This window comes from Triplophysa dalaica, chromosome 19, assembly GCF_015846415.1.
Source record: "Triplophysa dalaica isolate WHDGS20190420 chromosome 19, ASM1584641v1, whole genome shotgun sequence".
Taxonomy (NCBI): domain Eukaryota; kingdom Metazoa; phylum Chordata; class Actinopteri; order Cypriniformes; family Nemacheilidae; genus Triplophysa; species Triplophysa dalaica.
In genome coordinates, this window is record NC_079560.1 from 16,224,027 (window position 1) to 16,248,140 (window position 24,114).

At 36.9% G+C, this 24,114-nt stretch overlaps 1 protein-coding gene and 1 long non-coding RNA gene across 3 annotated transcripts in view; one reads left to right on the forward strand and one right to left on the reverse strand.

The window, feature by feature from the left end:
- Positions 1-237: 237 nt before the first annotated feature.
- LOC130407477 (uncharacterized) lies at positions 238-1,641 on the reverse strand. The gene is made up of 3 exons (XR_008904647.1): positions 1,619-1,641; positions 1,185-1,300; positions 238-921 (listed from the first exon to the last, which is right to left on the reverse strand). It is a non-coding gene; the product is annotated as an uncharacterized LOC130407477 (long non-coding RNA).
- A 5,111-nt stretch (positions 1,642-6,752) lies between these two features.
- LOC130407474 (glucocorticoid receptor-like) overlaps positions 6,753-24,114 on the forward strand; it is a 68,422-nt gene continuing 51,060 nt past the window's right edge. For both annotated transcript variants that reach the window (XM_056730349.1, XM_056730350.1), the window contains exons 1-2: positions 6,753-7,803; positions 8,962-9,992. In XM_056730349.1, the coding sequence (XP_056586327.1) occupies positions 8,971-9,992 (1,022 nt within the window). In that variant the 5' untranslated portion in view covers positions 6,753-7,803; positions 8,962-8,970. The remainder of the gene's footprint in view (positions 7,804-8,961; positions 9,993-24,114) is intronic.

The following is a 24,114-nucleotide window of genomic DNA, read 5'->3' on the forward strand; positions in this document are numbered from 1 at the left end:
TATGGGTTGCTTCAAGTAACCTTTAATTATTTTAATTAGGTTTTATGAACTTTATGGTCTTAGTAAAATGAACCTAAACATATGTGAATAAACATTTTAATTGAGTCCTGGCCATAACCTCAAAAAATAAATCTAAATGTCTATATTCTAAGCACTACGGTAGTTAACTTTACATAAACAGACATTGTCAATGACAATTACAAATTCAATTGAAGAAGAAAAAGATGGGAAGCTAGATCGAAGACAATAACATTTATTCAATGTCAACCAGTGTCACTTTTTACAGCGACTACAAAACAAGCAATAAATGTGGCCACACACGTACACAAAATAAAAAAACAAACACTGTTTAAGTGCATTTTCAATCTGTTTTGAACAGTTAAGTGAAATATCCAAACTGCCCAATCTGCAATGTTTAGATAAAGGTAAATGTGAGCCATAACATCGCATTGCATCATACCGGAACTGCAATGTCAAAAATTATTACAGTTTTTCTATATATTTACAGTCCAATGTCCACATTAATTAAGGCACTTTTCAAAAAAATTAAATCTGTAAGACTAATTATTTTAAATCAAAGTACTGGTAAAATTCTGAGACAATGCCAGATCCCATTGAGAAATCATTGAAGACAACTTGGTGGGGAGATTTGCATACTTGGATGATGGTTTAGGAAGAATGGGATCCAATCCCACTAAATGCCTTTTATACATCTCAAAGGTTTACACCAGTTTTGAGGGATACTTGAGGACGAGGGCATAGCAATGTTCAAACAGGAGGCATTATGCTTTCGACAGGTTTGGCACACCTCTGACCACGGTCTGTCCTTCTATGATAATCCTAATCGTGTCGGGTTGATGGCATATGTACAATTTCAGTTGGCAACTGCCAAACTCAGCGTGCACCTCTGCTTCATCACAACTTTATTGGTGGAGACAAAAAAGAATTAAGAGTTTGGTAAGATAAACAGGAAACAAGATGAATATAAAAGACAGGTAGAAGTAAACTACGCAACTCTTAGAACATGGCCTTACATGTAGTTGTCCTTTAAAGAATGAGAGAGGGGGGTTCTGACAATGTAGGGTGTTTTGATCAGTCTCTGGGTAGTATGAATGTCCTCACCATGTGTCATAACAACTGGCACACATTTTGGAAGGAAAATCTTTTACATAAGACTATTTTACCTCTTATCTGGACGATTGGCATCATTTGGGACTTGATTCTTTGACTGATGGCTCATTTACGTTGACAACTGACAACAGCTTTGGAGTTTTGCCATTCTCAGGAACTCTTCACAGATCTATAAAGCGAAGTATACCATCTTAGTTACATAACAAAAGTGATATGTTTTTTCAATCATGGACAGTGTCAAGCAGTAAAGGACCATATTCACCATATATTATTATTATTATATTATTTATTTTTAAGCATGAAAAAAGCAAGAATGAAATGTAATGTTTAGTCAAGTTTGTTGCCTTCTGTTTGTGGTTGGTACATAAAAAACGTCTTCAGAAATGTAATTGTATGGAGCCCACACTGTTGTTTGCAATTTTACATTTGTTTTACTTACCTGGGAATAGTTATAGCTGTAATTGTATCTTTTTAAAGTTTTTCTTACCTGGATGTGAAGCTTGAAGACCCCAGGTAACAAAATCACTTGGGTATCTACAGTCCAGGAAAATGTATGTTAGAATAAGCTTAAAAATCAGTTGTAAATGTTACTTATTTAAGTAATATGTTAGAAATAAAAATAGGATAGTTTTATGGGTTTTTCAACCAGAAATCTGCCATTAATTGACTATGCAGCACAAAAAACAGACAGACTACTAATCATACATCTTTACAGTCAAATGGGTGCATCTGCTTAAGTAATGCAAAAGTATACTAACATGATCTCTGAGTCCTGTCAAAGTCACACAGCTAGCTTGTTTTGCCTGCTGTCGATAAAACACCACCGTTTATTTTCCCCTATTTGCCCGCACAACCATTGAATCGAAATGATTTCGGTCGAATATGATCCCGAAATTGAATCTGTGCAATATAAAAATATTACTGAGGGTATTTGTGTAACTAATTATTACTAGAAGTATCTGCGTTTTTAAACACTTCCATCCTAAATGTTATTACAGTAGCGATGATGTTAGCAGGCGCTGCTAGTAACAGAAGCCATTGTGCACTAGCATCTCTGCTGCTAACGCGAGCACCTCACGACAGCCGGATCCCCCACCGGAGACCGTGTTGTTAATATGAAATTAAATAAGTGTATTTAATATGCGTTTTAAGGCTACTTTGGCTTCAATTTTACCAAGAATATCACTTTTAATCGTTAGTTAGCCTTAAACCTTAAACTATCGTAGTACTAATGTTAACGTGTTTTGTCTAAGACTTTTACCTTACCGTTTAATGTTAAATATTAGTTTAATAAATGTGAAATAAAAATTTCTCAGCTTACCGTGTTAATCAGTCCCTGAAATTCAGATCCGATGGAGCGAACAAACAGTTGATGAAGATGCTGCATCTGACTGTGAAAATCCCCGCCAGTGAAAAGGGATAATGCCATTGCCAACTTAAAATATTTACGTTTGATGAACACACCTGCCACATCGACAGCTGCTCTCATAAATTGTCTACGTCAACTTACTTTTATAACATTTCTTGTACACAATAACCATATACAAAGAACTACCCAAATAAATTGCAATAGTTTTCCTTAAAATATATTGTTTTATAAAAAAACGTATATATTTTAAGTAAAGAGGAAGTATATTGATACGTTTTAGTATAAAACGAATAAAATTAAGTAGATTAAAACCATTTAAAGTAAATAAAACCTACTTTGTGCCATTGTGTACTCATTGTATGAACTTGTCATTTTACATTATCATGATCTTGGTATAATTGTTGTATGGTGGTAAGCTGGTGGACCCCTGCCATATTTCATCATTAGTTTAACCAGCAAGCATTTCTTGGTCGACCAACTATATCAGCAACATCATGCTGTTTGACCAACATGGCTGTGCTGATCCAACAGCTTGGCCCAATATGGTAATTCACGCCAGTCTAAGCTTTTTCAACAGTGTTGCTGTTCTTTGTAGAAATTTCAAATTGAAATGGTTGTATTTAGCCTTTAGCGTATAGAGTAGTATCTCTTAATCATTTTGCAATTTGCTGGTTATGTAGATCATCATTATATTAAAACATTCTGTAATCTGATACTTTGTTTTGCTCACCAACTAGGGCCAGTATTCTTAAAGCTTCTAAGAATCCTCTAAGAAAGCTCTTAAATTAGCTTAAAAACTTCTTCTTTAGGAGTATTGGCTTAAAAAAGATTCACAACCAATCTGAGAGCAACATTTGACCAAATAAAATATCTTAGTGAGGAGGTGGGGCTGCCTTTTAAAGACTGTGATTGGTTGGTTGGACAAGACTGAAAAAGAAGTCATTTTTTCAGTTTTACCGTACTCATGCATACACATGCACTATATATATATATATATATATATATATATATATATATATATATATATATATAGTCTTTTTTTCCATGCTATTAATGTCAACTTATAGGATATGAAAAGTGCCACAGTTAGTTTCTGTAAGTGCTGTAATTGTTTGTGTGATAGGGCCCGAAATCACAAAACATTTTATCTTAACACTAGAGCTCTCCTAAACAGCAGTAAAAGTTTTTAGTTAAGAGTTTCCACTTAAAACTATTCATAACACTGCTTAGAGCAACTTTTACAAAGGAACAGAAATAAAAGTTAAACTAAAAAAAGGGGGGGGGGGTTGACCTCGTTAAAAAAAGTGTAGTCATAATAAAATGAAATGTTTCAATATATAAATATTGCCGTATTCAAATTAAGATTATAAAATATACACTAAGTTATTAAATTTAACAAGTGAAGAGTTCATTTACAAAAACAGATAACTCAATATTCAAGTTTTTATTGTGCATTCCAATTAATATGAATCAAATTGTTTTTTTATATTTTTTTATTAAGTAACAATAACTTAAAAAAATCGGCTAACAAATACAAGAAAACACAATAAAAAACATGATTTTTGAATTATTTAAAAAAAGGAGTAATCTTGTGCAAAAACTATATGTTCATATCAAGTACTTCTTTAGCTAATTGTAGCATTTTGCATGTCTCATAAACAGCTAGCAGATATTAATAGTCTTTATGGTTAAGCTCATTGTCATGAAATCTTTCAAAAATGTTTAAGTTTTAACGGTGTAACACCATTTTAGGATTGTTGTGAGTTGCTCTTAGAGACTTAGGAATTCTCTTCACTACTCCTAACATCTCACAGTTTTAGGAGCTAGTTGTAGTGCTAAAATGCTTTGTAAAATACTCTTAGCACAAAATTTAGGTGTGCTAAAATTAGGACAGACCCGGCCATTACTTTTAAGAGTTTCTCTTTAATCAGCAAGCTACTTTTAGCTTTAAGTTGTTTTGTGAATACGGGCCCTGATCTACACAGCGCTGTTGACAAACCAGGCCAACAGCTCGATTATATGGGTCAGCTGAGTTCCTGACATTTTTTGGGAAACGCCTCCCTGTCAGATCACATTCATGCTTAACAGCTGCTGCAAGAGGGACTTCTCTAGTCCCAATACAAAAAAAAAGACAGAAAGAAAGGATCAAGAATATGATCCCAAGCAGCCATGTATTTTTTAACACCTTGTCTCAGGGTTTTTATAAAGCAATGATAATTGTATATTTTTCCCTCCAGGGCAAGATTTCCCTTTAACTCACTGGCAAAAAATGGCCTCTGCTTCATTGCTACTAACTGCTAAGAAAACACAATTGTGCACATCTGCATGCCTGTATTATGAGCTACAGGAAATCATGGCTCATCGCTAAAATAAGCCAAAACTTTTCGCTCGAATAAAACTGGCACAGAGAAGCTATTTATCAAGAGTCCTGAATCCTTATAAAGGCATAACACCAAAAATATTGATATAATTATATCTCTTTACAACTTAAACTGACATCTAGAGTATAGTTAATTGGGCCTAACATCGAACTAATTCTTCATTAGGGTTGGGAATCAAGAACAGGTTTCTATTCAGAACAGGTTCAATTATTTTTAATACCAGACCGAATAATTTTCATGATGTCTTGTTCTGTAAATGTTTGTCAACCCATTTTGTTCCAAAACCAAATTGAGCTCATGAAATAAAGTGATGTCTAATGAAACGGATTTGAACATTTATGTATTTTAACTTTTTTTACCTATAAATCTAGTCAAAGCCAATTTGCTATCTTTGAATGCACTCCAACAAAGAAAGGATAATTTTCAGAGTCACTATAAGCCCTCTGTGACTGACCCTTGATGGCTGTTAAAGACGTGGGGGAATGGGTGATGGTGCATCAGTAATGACCCCATTGCACACAACAACCTAGAGTCTCTGTGTTCCCTGTTACTGCTTTAGACTCAAAGAACAGTGTGATTTCTTCTAGTTGGCCCCTGGAGATGGTTTGTATGCTTTTTCTCTCCGCTGGCATAATTCGACATTCACATGCCCACGCCACACCCGTCACCCGTAATGAACTTGTTTGCATGGGGGAGTGAAACTGCCTCGTCCCTTCACTCCCTAACAGCTTAGAACACCATCTGACTTCCTTTACAACACGCTTCGAGCTAACCCACCTATCATTTATGTTTTTATCTATTGGAAGAGCATTGCATTATGACATAAATGTGGTGGGTTTGAATGACATAAATGTAAGCATGAACGGACTGTATAAATCCATTTGGATTAAGCATCTGCCAAATGCGTAACTGTAATTGTGTTTGAAGAATAGTTGTGCAAAATAAATGCTTCCTACATCCTATGTCATGGATATCTATAATTTAATTGTATTAGGAATAACAAGAGAAAACCTGTATAATTTCTTTGCTCTGCTGAACACAAATGAAGATATTTGGAAGAATGTCAGCAACCAAACAGATCTCATCCCCCATTTACTTCCATAGTATGGAAAATAAATACTATCGGTGTCAATGGGGGATGAGATCTGTTTGGTTACTGACATTCTTCCAAATGTCTTGCTTTGTGTTGAACCGAACAAAGAAATTTATACAGGTACGAAAGTTAATGGTGAAAGAATTTTCGTTTTTTGGTGAACTCTTTAATGTCCCATTCAAATTCAGTCAGTAAATGGTTCAATTTTGTTCTCACGTAGTGTTAAAAACGGAATCATGAAGTGCTTCTGGACCAGTGTTATTTACGTTTTACAAAATTGTATACTCCGGTTACCCCCACAGTCCAAAGAGATGCAGATCAGGTGAACTAGGGTCACTAAAATTGCCCTTGTGTTTGTTTGTAAGTGGACTTCTTTGAAAGTCACTTTGGATAAAAGCATCACTTAAATGCCTCAAATATAAGATGCTGGGACATACTCCAGCCAGCCAGCCAGCCTGCAGAGGATAAGCAAATTTAGATGCGTTTGAATGATGGATTGCCAAACAGCTACATAAAAATGTATCATTCCAGATAAAGGCATGACTTTCGTTTATTTATCTCTACAGATAAATAATTTAGGACATTACAGTCGCACTTTTCCTCGCTGCTGTGTAAATCAACATAACAGCATAAACTTTTAAATGCAAAATATGCACCTAGCACGCACATCTATCTATAACACTTCAAACGTGTGCGTGTGTAAACAAAAGTATTGACATTAAAGCGACGAGATCCATCAGTGCGCATGTCTCTTACCTCACAGTCTAAAGTCTCATACATTTTGTTTATGTTTATCGAGCAGATGGGGAATAATTGTCGGACATGGTGCACCATGGGGGAGTTGTTACTCGTTTCATCCTACGATTAAGACGATAACTGGCGAGTTTGTTTGCCAAGATGTTTTATATCGCGTTTAATCTGCCTTTCGCGCTTATGTGCCCTTTGCCCCTCCACGGACTATACTGCGCCATTGAAACCCTGAATGTTTGCTCCGTCGTGTTTCCTGCGCGCACCCGTGGATAGATACTTGACATCAAACGCGCACATCTTTCGTGTTTATGTCGCCGTGAGCCGGATACAAAAGTTGCGTTATGCTGGGCGAAAGTTGCAGCGCGCGCGACCGCTAACTGGCATTAGCAACTGGTTCGCACGCGAGGGAACCGGTTTAACCAAACTCTGAACTAAACCAATCGCTCTGTATCTCTTCTGACAGTGTTTATGCGATATCCTCTGACTGAAACGACACCGGGAGAGTGACATTCGCCGGTATACAAACCGCTTGACAGTTTGTATCTTCTCCCACATTCGTGCTGTCATTTGCCCCACTTTGGGCATTTACAGACGCGTCAGCTCGATTTTCGACACGGAGCAGGAACCTATGCGGTTTATATGTTGTGCTGCGTTCCGTATGGGCAGGACTGAAGGGTAGCTTGTGACCCATACTTGCTTGAGTTTGTGTCTGAGGGGCGTTTACCGTGAAGCAGAAGCGGTTTGACGGGCAGATCGCGTGGTGTCGGGAGTTTGACAAGCGGCTTATGTAACGCTGGTGATTCTGCGCTCGAGCGTACAGCGAAATAACGATTATTCCTGCGGCGCAAAGTTTATTCACCGACATGTTTTGCGCGCGTCAACTACGCGCCGCGTCGATTTCTGCGTGAGTTGTTTGTTTGTCGAGGCTCGCTGGTGTTCAACATTGTGTCGAAGCTGCAACATCTTACAACGTTTATCGGCCATGCTGGAAGTTCACCGAGCAAGTGTCGCGGATGTGTTGTGAATGCCAGAAAAGCTTTCGGCTTGTATAGAAATGCACTTTTCGACGTAAAGCTAAGGTAAGTGTGGACTTGAGGTCATTTGCGCTTTGCGTAGTGAATGCGGAGTGCGTTTTTGCCAAAAACACAATTTACACAAAGATTATGCACTTTTTAGTGTTAGTGAATTTATAATATTGGCATTTGAAGTTAATAAAAATCACATAGCTCTGCAGTATATGTTTTAAACGTCTCTGGCTGCCTCAAAACGCTTGCGTCATTTGGACACTTAAGGTCTTTTTTAGATTCGATTAAACCGTGATTTTGTGTTTGTTTCTGATTGTTGCTTGTAAACTAATGCTGTTGGACTATTTCCTGTTAGATGTATCTATGTTTGTCAACCTTTGATGAACATTAAATGGTTTGTTCACTTGGTTCTGGGCGCAGTAATGGAGCTCGACCGACAGGTGGCAGCACTGCGGCGTCTGCGCTGAATGCGTTTGTAGGGTTTTTAGGAGTTTTAATGTCGTTGCGTGCCTCAAGCCTTTATTATCTGAACAACAAACAATCTCTCCATTAAACTCCATTTTGTGGTATGAGTTTGAATGCTTTGTGTTAGTTTAAACAACTTTAAAGAACGGGATTTTATAACACTGTAATGTTGCTTATGGATTCACAAGAGACCGGAGATTGTATGCAAGGGTCAAATACGATTTAGGCTACAGGGTTTTGTTCATAGCCGAATAGTATAACATTTTAGAAAATAAATAAAATCCTCAAGGCCTTTGTTGTTGCATTTGTATTTTGTAAAAGTAAGTCCAAGGATATTGTCCAGACATGCATCAGTCTAAATAATAGTCGAAATATTCATATAGTCTAAATGTGAAACATTCCTTACGAAAATAATGATTTTATTAAAGATATAGTTTCACTATGGCATTTATAGTTAAACCACAGTAAGTAGAAATGTATTATGGTATCGTCACACTAAAAATAGTTTAAATGGGATATTTGTATTAAAACCAAGGGAATCCAAATATTAATTTGTTATTAAACCCACGTTACTACTTATAAATGTCTTAAGTGCAAAGCCAGTTTCATTAATAAATAATTCCTAACACTGTATTTGCTTATACTTATGTGAACAGTATTGCAATGCAACCGATGTAATTTGATAGAAATGTATTCCTGCCAACCAGCAGTTTTGTTGAAATGTAACTTAGAATATTTTTTTTACAGGTTCAAGATATGGATCGTGGACTGAAACGCAGCAGTAGTGAAGCTGAGGGTTTGACTTTTGGGGAGCGCATTGAGAGAGGCCTAGTGCCTGATGTTTCCTCTTTAAACTCTGCAGGCGATTTCTCGAACGGACGAAACGCTGGTGATGTTCAAAGGAATCTATCCATGGCTGAGCCATCCTCGATAGGACACAACACACAGGAACCAGATCTTAAAATATTCAAACCCTTCAGACTGCACGGCCAGCAAAAGGTAAAGGAGCCGCGTAGTCTGAGCATTGGGGAGAACTTTTCTCTCTTGGACGAGAGCATCACAGACTTAAACCGCAGTTCTGGCATGCAGGACCCGGACAGTTTCACTTTGAAAATGGAGGAGTTCTCCCCTATGGACAAAGATCGGCTGGACTTTCCTGGACCCTACGGCCACCAGGATAAAGATACAGATATTAGTGAGAGACTTATCGGAGACAACGCGCTGGACATCCTGAGGGATCTTGACATACCCAGTTCTCTTTCAGACCTGAATGAGTTTTACGTTGCCGACGAGACTGCCTTCCTCTCATCCCTGGCAGTGGATGAAGCCCTGCTTGTAGAAAGCAACTTGCTGAAGGAAACCAGCCCCGTTGTCACTGGCAACAGCACAACCTGCACAAATGTGAACGGCGCGGGGAGACAGCAGCAGATGGCGGAGGCCAATGTCAACATGCCGGTCATAAAAATGGAGAAAGACACAGATTTTATCCAGCTGTGTACACCGGGTGTCATCAAACAGGAGAATGAAAGGCAGAGCTACTGTCAGATGTCAGAGATGGGAGGGTCTCACGGTGGGCCCGCCGCGGCGGGAGATATGGGCGGACAGGGGTTCCACTACGGAACCGGTAATGTGGTGGGTTTACCCGATCAGAAACCTATGTTCGGCTTGTTTCCGCCCCTGCATACCATCAATGACGGCTGGAATCGGGGAAATGGTTATGGAGATGGGGTGCAGAGAGCCAATGAGAACGTACTTCTGTCCAACTACCCCTACATCAGGTAGGACCCAGGGCTTATGAATGAGATTATAGAATCATTTTTAGCAAATATTTTAAATAAAGTAAATTTCTACAGAATTAAATAAAGTAGGAACTGAGGTGATATATTTCTCAAAGTTGTGAAATTATAAAGAAATAAAAAAACTTGAATAGTCATAGATATGAATAAGATCATTAAAGTCTCCTCAAAATTGTTATAGTAATTTTTTCAAGTGCTGTTCAACGATTAATCGCATCCAGAATAAAAGTTAGTGTTCTGTGTTCCTAGTGCACTTGCCTTGCACATTAATTTTGTATTTACATTACTGACACAAACAGATGTGTATATATTTATGACAAATATAATAAAAAATGAATAAATGTTTAGATATAATTTAAATTAAATATGCATATATTGCAAATATTTCCTAAATATAAACATGTTTGTTGGAGTGTATGTGTTTATAAATACAAAATAAATATGCACAGACGTATGCAGTATTATGCAAACATAATGTTTATTTTGGATGCGATCTGTCGCTGAACAAGCATAATAAATTTACATTTAAATTGTTTTATTTCATATAAATCTATAACGTCTATAAGTTTAAAGTATAGCTTAAACTTCAATTTGTTTTAAAATTGTGTATTTGCTCTTGTCCAAAAAATGCCTTTTAGTACATTCTGACATTTTATCAGTATTCACGTTCTCTGAGATTAAACCCATAACCTTTGTGCTGCTCATGCAATGTGTTACTATTTGAGCAACAGAAACACTTTTTATGTGTTTACAGCAATCACAAATGACTTGTAAAATCATAGAAATGTCAAAGCTGTTGGGACCCTTATGCAATGATCTGACCTGTGAAGCAGACACAACTACCTACCTTGTAGTATTTTCGGAAAATTAAAAAAGAATCTCATATGCCTCGTGTTTGATTAAGCTGTTGATTTCAACTTTTATTGGTTTGTAAAGAGCATGTGCCGAGCAGCTCCGCGTCCCATGAGGCCGTGTGCGCTGATCTGTATTGGTGCTGTGCCTACCTGGCACAAACACATGGGCCTGGTGGAGCTCCCCTCGGCCCAGAACAGCACACATGCGCTCGTCTCTGAGTCAGACTCCGAAATGCTTCAAGTGCCAAGAGTGGTCGGCTGATATATCACTCTACTTTGGGATATTGTGGACCACAAGCTGCGAGTCAATATAGCTGAATATTCCCCCAGTTCTGGAAATAATAAAGAAGGGAGTCTTTTGTACTTTGAAATATTACTTTGCTACTTGGGGTCAGGCGTTCAGATGAACTGAACGAATGGTTCGACGTGGGCCTGGAATGGGAAGTTTACGGTTCTCCTTGGCTGAAATGCACATTTATACGCTCTGGGAGATTTTGTAAGATGTGAGCTTTTTGTGTATTACAAGAGGCTATAGTTGTTGGTTTGCTTTGGTGCATGTTTCGAATTTGTATGTTTAAGACCAATCTGTTTATCGGTCTATCACGGTGAAGCATGAAACAGCAGTGTTTTTGTTTTCTACAACTTGGTGCTTCATGTCAGACTCCTTTTGCTCAAGAAAAACCTTTAAACCATCTCTGACAATGGTATTGAATTGAAGTCTACAACAAGATTATTTGTTAACAGTAGTAAATACAATAGCTGGCAATGAACAATTTAGTTTTTCAGCATTTAAATTGTGAAGTGTTGCTATTAGATTTTGAATCCTTGCCACAGTCGCCTTTGGCTTGCTCATAGGACTGCTGACATTAACACACATACTTTCTTATAATCGCTATGAACCGTTTATAATGTAAAATATAAAATCTGAATTTTTGTCTCATGATATGCTTTTTTTAGCACTGTATCATTTTCAAATTATACTTTTCCCTGGTTCCTACAGGTTTGTGTTAAAATGCATGAAAAGACAAGTTAAGGTTGATGATGTGAAACAACATTTTTTTTATGGTCAAAACTTGGGACACTTTAATAACTTGTTTATTGCTGTGTTAGGTGAGACGTATCAGTGTTAGCGATGTCAAATGACATCATTTCATAATCATTTTTATGGACGTTTATCAAATGACAAATGCTTTTTTCTGTGAATTTTACTGATAGAGAGCTAAAACCACTTTTATTGAAATTGTATAATCAAGTATTTACGTCAGTAATAGACAAATATTTTACACACATAAATACATAGAGAACAACAAATCAAAAAACCTACAATATCCCCCTCATTTAGATATATGTATCCATAAGATATGTTTTTGAGGCAGCACCAATTTTATTTTTATTTGGAATCTCCTTACCCTGATTATGATACTTGTGTCGTGTCTGTATTTGGACTGCATTCGCAGTTTGTCAGTGAAGAGTGTTAAATGCAGCTGAATCTGAAACCCAGAGGGCGCTCTTGTGCAGAAACCCCAAATATACGCCACAGAAGAAGTACCATAACACACGTAGTTCTCGGAAATGCTTATGGGCATCTTTCTATTGCTGTTTTTCAAATCTTGTCGGGTACTTTCATGACAACATATTTATAATGAGGGTGTTTGACGGGGGTTGCTTTATAAAATACATGTTATAGACTTTCTAATATTATAAGATCTGTTTTAATGTGATATTTAGTGTTAACCGCAATTTATTGCGCATCCCTAACCTATAACCTATAAATGATTTGAGTAAGGACGTACAGGCAGCCAGTTGTTATCGCAGAAATAAGCCCCCGACAGTGTGATCAGGACCTGACTCCAATAGTGTCCTTATTACACGGCTACTTGTCACATGAGAAAAAAACTGGACAGGAAATGTGAACATTTTTATTTGCACATATTAATGCAGACCATCCGCGAGGAAAAGCTGTGTCCTTTGGTTTTAAAGTACGTCACGAACAGGCAATTTGGTTTAATCATTTGTAAATGTTATGTCATATATATTATTACAAGACATAATTATATTTAATTTGTAAAAAAAAACGTCAAAATGATTTGCTGCAATCTGGGTTACCATGTGTTATTAGTTATGAGAGGTTGTTATCTGAAAATACCGAACCTGCAAATGTTGTGAGTGGCCAGTCAGAATCAAGCATTCCAACGAGCAGTGTTATAATAAAATATAACATCCATTTAACTTACATTGTTACAGTATTTATAATATAAAAGTGATAACATTGAAATCATTACATTTGTTTCATACTGATTTTTTTGCATTTGTTTAATCTGGATAATTTAAACTGCACATGATCTGTTTATTGATTCTAGTTTGTCCTTTACCTCACAAGAACCTGTGTTTCCTCCGTGAAATGCAACTCATTTTGTGGATATGTGTCATGTAGGAAATATGTTTTTTCAGTTTGCTGGGGATTTATGAGTGAAGTGGGAGATTTTCCGAGGCCCTGGACTCTCATCTCAGTTATAAAAGTGACGATGAATCAAACTTATGATAAGTCCTCATCAATCTTTAAAAGATGATAGTCAGCAAAGGGACTTGTCAGTACTGATTCATGGTGACGTTTAAAAATAGTCTTTCACGAAATGGAGTCTCCAAATGGTAATTTCAGGATACATTTAGTTGTTTTATTTCTATTGTCATGATGACAATGGAATTTGTTTTTAATATGTTTAGGTTGTCAGCATGAAAGCTTAAAAGTGTAAAGAAGCAAACGCACACCTTCGGAGGTTCCCGAAACGTCGGTCTAATAAAAAGCTTGCACAAGTGAGTGTGGTCGTTTTTTTGGGACATAGGATGTCTGCAACTTTTAATCTTTAATTTTACATTTTTACATTTGCACAACTAGAAAAACTTTACTTGGCCCTTAGAGATAAGGAGGGCCCATATGATCTGCTATGGTGCAGTGTAGTCTACCTGTACACCCATCACATTTTTTTCAAGCCGCAGGAGTTTAAGTGATGGCTGTGTGAAATCTTGTTTGTTGGTTTGTTTGAACTTGTTTTTGAAACTGAGAATCAAGCTAATGGAATTTCCTGCAGCAGGCCTGAATTCCAGCAGTTCTCTCATACTTCACTGAAGAGAAATATCTTGTCCATACCAGTCGGTTCTGCGCTCCGTCCTGTGGGCAACATACCAAAATATGCTTCTTTGCTTCAGATTGAAAGAAATCGGGTAATTCTCACAAAACCACTAAAACATCATGGCAGTTAAGATTTTTATTATAAAACATAATTGGATAACAAAAAGTTTTCATAACAAACATAATTGGGGTTTCCACCTTACACAAAGCATAATTTACCATGCGAATGAATTATGTATTTTATTGCTTTCTTTGCTGAAACTTTCATTACCGTAACGCATCGCGATTTGTGCATTATACAGCCAAATTAAAAAATTCTTGAAAAAAACAGTTTGATGTTGTCCAGGAATAAAGATGTTCTCAAATGATAATTTTTTTGACAGAATATTCTTGTATAATGAAAATTGAGAAATAGTAGAAAAAAGAAACCTGATTGATATTTTCATCCTCAGAAACACACACGAATATAATAACATTAAATTAGATTCTATGTGAAGAAACACATCTACAAGGATTAACAGATTATATGTTACTTTGTTGTTAAATGGTTCATATTCTCTTGTCACGCTGTGTAGACGACATTCCTATGACCGATACAGATAGGTTTCTGCATTTAAATTTCATTTTTTACTTGTATAATTCTTTTTTTAAATGTACTTCATTAATGTTTTAAAACATACTCCCTTTAATAATAACTTGTTCAGGAACAATGGCTTCCTCTTTTTTATCAAAACATGCGGTGGGATTGACGGTTTAAATAGAATTTATAATGAGAAACTCTTTTTTGTCATTTCAATTTTTTTGTTAAACTGTCATTAGAAGTTTTAAAATTAATGCTTTTAATTCATAAAAAACAAGGTATAACATTCTTATGTGTGTTGATGCATGTTTGAGATCTTGAAATTAAGATTTCGTGAGAATCACCCAATTAATGCCTGAACACATTTGATCTGGATGGTACTTCACTCATAAATATTAAGGACAAGTTGTGTGTGTTGTAAAAGATTCTTTGTGTGTCTTGAATGCACCACAATCCGTTTTGAACATAGCCTAAGTGTCGCTCGATGTGTGTACATTTTTTCTATTCTCCCTTTCATAATTTATCAAAACTCTAGGGATTATAGCAATATAATCCTTTCCTAAATCCAGTGAGTGTCGTGGAATGACATAAGAGGTTTTGCTGGTGTTTTTAGGCGAGCAGATGTCAGCACAAATTGAAAAATATTCCTCTATGAAAATAAAACTCATTCCACTTGATGGTGACCCAACACAGAGTGCATGTGTAAGCCAAACAGTTGTGTGACCTTGAATAATTGGTGTCTCTATTAAAGTGGCGATCTTATACCTTCCTTAAGGAGACTCGCTTTTCTCGCAGTGGGACAAATCCTACGATTAACATTAGTTTGTCTTGGAGGTGAAGTTATATAACAGATTTCCTGTTTGGTTTCCAGTGATCATCTCTGTAGACAGTAGTGCTGGTTTTTATTTTATAACTTTGTTTTTTTGGGAAGACACATTGGGGAGGATAGCTGGAAATTAAGGGGGGCGAGATTTGGAAATCAACCAGATTTAAACTAACTATAATTTTTAACCCCAGACTCATCTACCACACTCATCACAGCCCAACTTTGGGGAATATTCCTTTCCGATTCAAAACTCGGAAATAAAAATCCCTTTTGAAATATTCAGATATTACATTTTTTATTCAGTGAGTACTCATCAATTACCCATGTTGCATTGCGTGACACACGTAACAGCCTAGTATTAAAAAACGTGTGGATTGGTCACACTGTTTAAATACACATCTGGTGCTTTTTAAAGGTTTAGTGTTACATATTTTTCTTCTATTTGCTCTTATTGGTACAAACGCACACATAGAATACAGTGAATTGAAGTTTGTTAGGGATAGGGCTGGGGACGATGTATCGCGATTCACACTAATAATGCCTGTCTTTAATCCCAAAGGCTTCGATTCTCTGTTATATAGAAGGCTCTTCCGTGAACTATGGCTCTTGATCAGTAGGAAGTACCGCTCGTGCATTTGAAACAGCTACACTTTTCAAGTGTCATTATAAATGTACTTTATTATCATGAAAATACCTGAAAAGTTTTGTAGAACAGTGATAGAATATGACCATTGGCATTTCCTTGAACTACAGCCGTGTCTCGTTTCGTAAGGCTGCTTCCTTGTGTCCTACAGAGGTATCATCCTCTAAAGGATGAAGTAAACAGAGGATTCTCATCGTAGAATTAAACGGGACTTCCTTCGTAGGACATTCTGGCAGAAAAGGAAAAAGAAAGTACCACGTTACAACATGTTGCACTGGCACACCTGTCAAATTAATTAAAATGAATTCTACATGATTTTAAGAGGTAAAAAGTTGGTTACTTTCTACCCTAAACGATGCCAAAAGAGTTAAACTCATTTAAGATGTTTCCCATACTGTTTTAAAACCTTTAAAAATCACTTGTAAACCATTTTACTACACGTGCCTGCTAAGAATAAAGAAACGTGACACAAATTGTGAACTGTTTACTATGGAATGATATTCCGGACATTATTAAATAGCAATTGCAAATTGTATTTGCAATTGCGTTTTCAATTTGTGGATGCATAAAATGTGACATAATCCAAACGCAACTGCAAATCGCGCATTACCTTTTGCATTTTCTTTTAAGCAAACACACACTAACTGCCAAATTTCAAATGGAAATTCAAAGTCCGTTTGCAACTGTGTTTCCCATATCTTACGAGTTTTGACCCGGTCATATTTAACTGGTAATTTCATTAACCACGTCTGTTATTTCACTCAGACGTCGCAATGTGATTCTTTCGTCCATATTGCACAGCCCTACCCTGAAGTACAGAGACGCCGAATTCGTTTAAACAACAATGGAGGTAGTTGGTGAAATTGTGGAGGAACTTATGATGCTCACGCAGCAAGTTGAGGACAAGTACATCCTCTATAGATTTCCTATTAATGAGAAGCCATTTAGTTTTGGATAAGATAAATGAGTTCGTGGCCTTGACCAACAGCAACATCAGTAATGTTGTCTTCGCCAACCTCAGTGAAGTAGTTGACAGGCTTTTTGTGAAGGACAGGACAACTTAAGGACCTGGACGTCCTTTACTGGACATACCACAAGAGGTGATCGAGTACTACGTGAAACACGCCCCATAGCATAATCCCACCCTTGACACTAATTGACAGGTTTCCGTGTAAGGCATAGGTTATGGAAATACTAAGGGAATTGCAATTCCATTTTAATATTGTCCGGAATATCATTCCATAGTTCACATTTAAACACCATATATTTGATTGAATCTGCAGCTGCTGCTGTTTATTCAACACACGTTTATTTAACACACTGGCTGGCGCAAAGAATTGTGGGTTATCTCTAGCAACTAAGGATACACCCCATGTGTCCTCCGAATTCTTTTGAAAGTAGGTTGCATTTGAAGGGTCCTACCTGCTTTTATTAAACGAGACAGCCTCTATTACGTAGCAGGCTTCAAATGAGACCTCCGAAGGACGCAGCCTTCCGAAACGAGACCCAGCCTACATGTGTGAAAATCTTTCTTCTTCTTTGTCCCATATTCAGCCATGATTCATTGCGAAACTGACAATAAAAATGACTCAGTCCCAGCCCTAGTCCGCTAGGTAACGATTCGCTTAGCTCATGGTACTGATCCCACGGGACGATTTATTTTAAAAGAATGAGTTGAGAAAATTTCGATTGACTAACTATATAAAGACTGCCTTTTTATTATTTCTCAAACTGCTCATTTCTTTGTAAAATTAAAATATAATTTATGTCACATAACAAAACTAAACTGCGATTTTAAAACAAACTCCAAATGCATCATTTTGATCAGCTGAGATAATTAACGTTTTTTGTCAAAGATTCCGCACAGATTACACTCGGAACAATCATTTAAAACCGCTAGGAAACATACGTTCTAGGTTCTGGTATTCTGTACTTTTTACCAAAGGTTTTTTAATAGCGCCACCGGCTGTACAACAGAACAAACACTGATTGCCGTAATAACTCGTCTTTGGCAGGGAACCGTTTTTTTTTAAATGACAAGATAACTCGCCAATGGCGGTGAAAGAGTTCATATAAATGTACTAGGACTTTGTCTGTGCTTTTCTAGGATTTGTTTTACAGTTAAGAAATACAAGCATGTCCATGTTTTCCAAGTTTGGAGTAAACACAGCATCCCCTGCTGTTCAAAACCTGTCAAAACTTTATCAGTCACTTTATAATCGATTTTCAACCGCCTCGCAGTGACTCGTTACATCCCTAGAGTTTGTTGTTATGTCAATTGCTTGATTTTATTTTAAAATACAGTTGCGTGGGCTTGATTTTTATTTGATCTGCTTAATGTGGCACTGGCTGCTGGCCCTGATCATTTGTAATCTGGCAAGGGCTCTTCAACTGCCATCTGGTTAGAGTAAAATCATGATCTTTCTTAAAGAAATGGTTTTCTCCTTTTCAAGTTTTGAGGAAGGAAGGCTATGCCTCGGTACACATTTTATGTGACAGTGCATGTCCTGCATAAAGCTGAACATTGCTGCTGAAATTGGACATGGCCCTGCGTAATAGGGGTTAAAACGCAACAGATGTGCTCTCCGTGTTTCCCTCTCTTGCAAATCCTTTACTGGCATGCCTCAAAACCATTTCGTAAGACTCCTGACCATTTAAGAGCAGTAGTATTTAAATTGCTCAACGTTTACCTATCCCCATTTTCTTACAGAGGGAGATTTGTCAAAGAAACTCTCACACAGTCTTTCCTGTAAGCTTTTTTTGTCTCGCAAGAAAGATTTCCTCCCCACAAAACACGTCAGCTTTTCTGTGGTGCGTGCTGCTTGGAATGGATTGATAGATGTTTACTGTAGCATTCTGCTTTGTACAGTAGAAAAACTGTAAAGGAAATGCTAGAGTTTTTTGAGCTGTGGAATGTGGGTCACAACGATGCCACCGACAGACCTCCATCCGTTTCACGACTGTCTGTTTTGCTCTTTTTGCAATGCAGACTTGAGCAAAAATCAGTATCGTCACGCATGATTGATGTTAAAGAGACCGTTCACCCAAAAATGAAAAAATTGTCATAATTTACTCGCCCTCAAGACGTTTCAAATCTGTATAGTACTATCCCCTTAATGGTTTTTTGTCATGTTAGTATCAATAGAGTTTTGTGTCACATGCTGTAGTGCATCATTTTTGTTTTTCTCCCTACAGCTTTTGTAGTCAATTTAAAAACTACTGAATGGCTTCAAAGTATGGCCCTTTATGTTTATGGTGCTTTTTAGTCTTGATTGGAGCATTCCCCAGTCACTTTTTATGTTTAAAACAATGTGATATTTTTGAGTGAACTGTTCCTTTAAGAGCGAAGTTCTTTCTTTGCTGTTTGAGTGGGAGCTCTTGGCCTAATTTCCTGGCTCCTGGAAGAGCGTCTTACCCTCCCCTGACTATCATGAGAGGAGGAGTCGAGCTGTACTGTAAATGGGCCTGAAGCCAGCTGGACTAAAGTTTCAACTTCACCCTCAAGCTTGGCGAATTCCTCCCTGTTTATTTTGATATTTACAGGAGCTTTTCTTGGATTCGCTCTCGGGTGCCGGGTTATTGCAGTGGTCGGAATGCAGTACCTGAATCACGCACAAATCCCATCGGCTCTGCGGACCTTTTTACCGCAAAGCCATTATGTGCTTTTTCAGCTGTTCAAACGTTGAATTGTGGGTGTATTTGATATACACAAGCTGTGCTTTTTTCCAAACTGAAAGCCCAATTTTAAGATTAGTGCTTGGACAGATGTCCTCTGCTCTTAGTAAGGAAATGGACATGGGGAATGGTGAGATGGGCACTGGATTGAACATCTTTTGCTGAAATGGATGTGGATGATTAATACTTTTTAGACCAGATTGCCTCACAAAGATCCAACCCCTAAGAGCGATACTTTTACAAAGGAGTCATCTGACTCTTTTTCGACTGTGTGTAAACCATTTCAAAATCAACCCAAGTATAAATTCATGTTTTTATGGTTGTAAATGTTGGAAGTCCATAAATAGCAAATGACAAAAAAATACATTTGTATAAAAAATAATTGAAGTAGCACTGACACAAACACGCACTAAAAACTTAATGTAATGCATTTTCTTCATTTTCTATCTGCAACACGCATTTTTCACCCAAATCTGTTTCAGATGTAGCTTTCACTGGAGGCTTATTTCGCGATTAAAGAGCTCTGAATTGATTCAGGGTTAATCCAGGTGTTATTTAATGAATGCTGGGGTAATTCCCTCAACCTGCTCGCTTCTTTCTCTCTCTGCAAGCAATGACAGGATAGATAGAAAATAGTAATATTAACTAACTATGAAGGCGATGTGCAGAATTATTAATGCTGTATGGCAGAATGGTCACTTCTGTAAACGCATGCTCTGCGTGCGGTTTCGCTTTTTTAGTAAATTTAGCCATTTACTAAAAGCTGATTCTGCTTACATCTGAAGATCCAGGTTATTTTGACTTGTATAGCCTAAATTCAAAGCCCTGTTATCCCTTGAGTAGTGCACTTGAAATCACTTATGTTTAAAAGCATCTATTAATTGCCAACTAACTAAATCTCTTGCACGCATTTGCATGAAATGTCTTTTTATTTTAACGCCTTTGCTCCTTGTTCATCCTTTTTGTACATTCATTTCTTGTCTCCTGTCCTACTGTAACCGAGGAATCGCATGGATTTCCTCGTGCTTTTGCACATTCGAACCGTGTCTTCTGCATGCTTTACCTTTGACTGCAAAGATCAACATTTCAGCCTTCAACTACACTCCATTCAGTTGTGTTTTTATAGGTACCAAATGAGAGATGGTTTTCTCGGCAAAATTAGTTCTCCCCTATTTTCAGCAAATGCAGAAACTAAATTGGCTGCTGTGTTGAAAGGCACATCTTTAAATGAAAAGACAGACGGAGGTGAAATGGCAAAGCAAAAAAGACACGCACATCTCTGCTTTTGTGAAAGAAATAATCTAAACCACAAAAAATTGCCTCACAGCTGGTTTCCATTGGTAAGGCTTGTCTGGTTGGGTGGGTTTAAGGCGGTTCTGGGTACCTAGCTAAACACTAGGTACGAAAGAGTACGCACCATCTTACCATGGTATTCTTCATCTTGCGTGTCAGTAGCAGAAATAAGGTTTTAGCCTAGCACAACACATTAGGTTGCAGGACTGTATGTGTAGAAGCAGCACTCATTGATTTTAATGCAGGTCTCCACTGATGCATCAGTTGCCATGGTGAGCATCTCAGGGTCTTGTTCATGTTTAACTTTGATGACTTCCTGTCTTCTGTCAGCTTTCATGTGGTCATTGCTCTAGCTGCTGCAAAGCTCCCACGAATGCCACGCCACCACCCTAATCTTTTTCGCACCACAACAACTACATACATGGAACTTTCTGTTGTTCGATAAAAGGGTAAAAATTTTATCTTGGTTTTTTTAGGCTAAATTGATTTTCGTTCTCACCGATTTTTCAGACAGATTTTCAACCACACGCAGACTTGCTGCAGTCTGATTTGCTTCCCATGAGTTACTTTATCTGTTTTTCAATATTTCTGGGCTGGTAACTGAAGGGTTGGTAGGTTCAAACCCAAAAGTATTGGTCAAAGGAAATGTCTTTTAATAAGATGTAGAGTACTTTTGTGTACAGTCACATGATATGTCTGTGATATTCTAGTGGTCTTCTATATTTTTTGTATACATACAGCATGGCAGGTTGTTCCCTTATGGCGACCAGGGCCGTAGCTGGAGAATTCTTGGCCCCAAGAAAAAATATTGCCTTTCAACTAATAGAAGGAGATTTTATATCAAGGTTTATAACATATAACTTTGACGTGGTCTGTTTACGTCTAGCAGAACAAGGAAATTTCATTGTAAAACCTTTTTTAAAGTTAAATGTTCATAAATGTTATATGAACTTATGAAACATTGTCTTAAATAAATGCATGAAGACCTTTAACAAACTAATAAAAGACAATACATTATTAAATAATAATTAATGAAACGGATGTAAAAATGACCAGCAGTATTTAATAATAATCTTTTCAATCAGTCTGTTGTCAAATAACTGAAGTTAACATTAAAAAATGTAAAAGAATTCGGTCTTGTTAATAAATAAATGGACCATTTAAATGTTTCTAAAGTCTAAAGATTTGATAAAAATAATATGGTATTGCATAATACAGAATTAAATAAAGCCAATAAATGTATCTGTACAAAAGCCCCATAAAATAACTCATGCAGAACCCTGTTTAAACTCAATTTTATTTCTCTAAGAGTAAATTTTTGTTTTTAAAGAGGTTTTCTAGAAAACCTTTGTATATACAGTAGTATATTATTTTATATTGTACTTATACTATCACTATGATATACTACAGTATACTTATAGTAACTAAAACAGATTATTCTACAAGTGTAATACTATGTTTTTTATGTTTGGTGGGTCATAATTTGTTCAAATTAACCTGATTTTTATTTTGGTTGGCCACTGCAAAGACCTTTGAGTTTCAATGGGAGTAACATTTCTCAAAGGAAACAGTTCGGAGATGTTCATGTGTTTACGTCTTCATATAGTTAGACACTGACAACTCCATGAGTTTTCCATGAGTATGTTTTTATCCCTGGATAATCCATCTCTCTTCCATACCATAGGACTTATAGAGCCCTACCTTTTAAAGAACTTCTTTATAGACTTGGAGACAGCAATTTTCTTAGTTCCTTTTTACGACATTTTCAGTAAAACAACATAAATCTTCATCAAAGCATACTTCCGCTGACCTGCCTGCCGCCTCAACTCCGATTGGTTTTGTCCACGAGCTAGGTATAGGGCTTTCAGACTAAACCATTAACCATTTTTGAGGAGGGGAATCACAATTATTTAGAAAAATGTTTTCGCTAAATTGCTCATTTATACAATTCATGTATTAAAGTTATTTACAAAATAGGTGACCATAGTTTAACTCATAGTATAGCTCATATTGACCGTTTAACCATACACTGATAGTAAAAATGGCAGTTTAATCAGTTAAACAATTTAAAATGTATTTTTATTTTAAGTTAAATCATATTTTTCTAATAAAAATAATACTAATTGTATAATACGTTTTTAAATAACTATTAAATCATACATGTAATTCAATTATGCTAAACATGTGCTACCTCATGGAGTGTGCGAAAATGCCCTCCGAAACGTTTTCAAGACATATTAAAATCCGCTTGACGAAACTGTACAAGTTTAATTCATCTGATTTTTGTCAGGGCTTTACTTCTCCACACAGCATGCACTGGCAGCGTTGCTTCAGGTAAAGTTTGTTGTTTTAATTGTAGACACAGGACAATCGCGCCCACAATGCGCTGTGACATTCTCTGTCTTCCCCCATGTCTACAGTTCAGCAAAGCTAATAGCGGAGCTACTGCAAGGGAATTTCGGTACTAGCCATCAATTTATCCTTTACATAAGCTCATCTCATGGATGATTAGCAACGGCCACCCGTGCGCTTTGAAAACTGTGCGACCCATGGTTTCCCTTCTTTTAGACGTGATGTAAAAATGCGAATTTGAAATATGAATGAGTGATAAAAAAATATGCGTGGGTATAGCAGATCAGATTGATATATGTTGAGACACATTCATGCACTCTTTGGATATTAATCCTGGCTGGTGGAAAGCTAATGAAACGCACTTCCCGAGGCGTTATCTCTACATTCCTGGGACATCTGTGTCATCTGAAAGGGTGTTTTCTGCCACGGGTCTAACTATCAAGAGGCTCCAGACTGTCCCCACAACATATAAACATTTGACTTTTGGATTGAGGTAGGCCTGCAATTTTTATTTGATGAAACTTTGAGAAAACTTTCTGACGGAAATTAACTTTGCCGGTTCTTCCGTGTTTGCGTTTTGTCATAATTTGTTAAATATTTAAGTTACTTGCTTGCCTGTTATTTCATGCTTTGGAATTATGTTTGAGTTTTTCTCCATTTTAAAAAAACTCTGAGGTTCGTGTAAATCATCATGTGAATGCAGGTGCTGTTGTTGATGTATTCATTATGCTGCTGTTTGCATATTAAATCT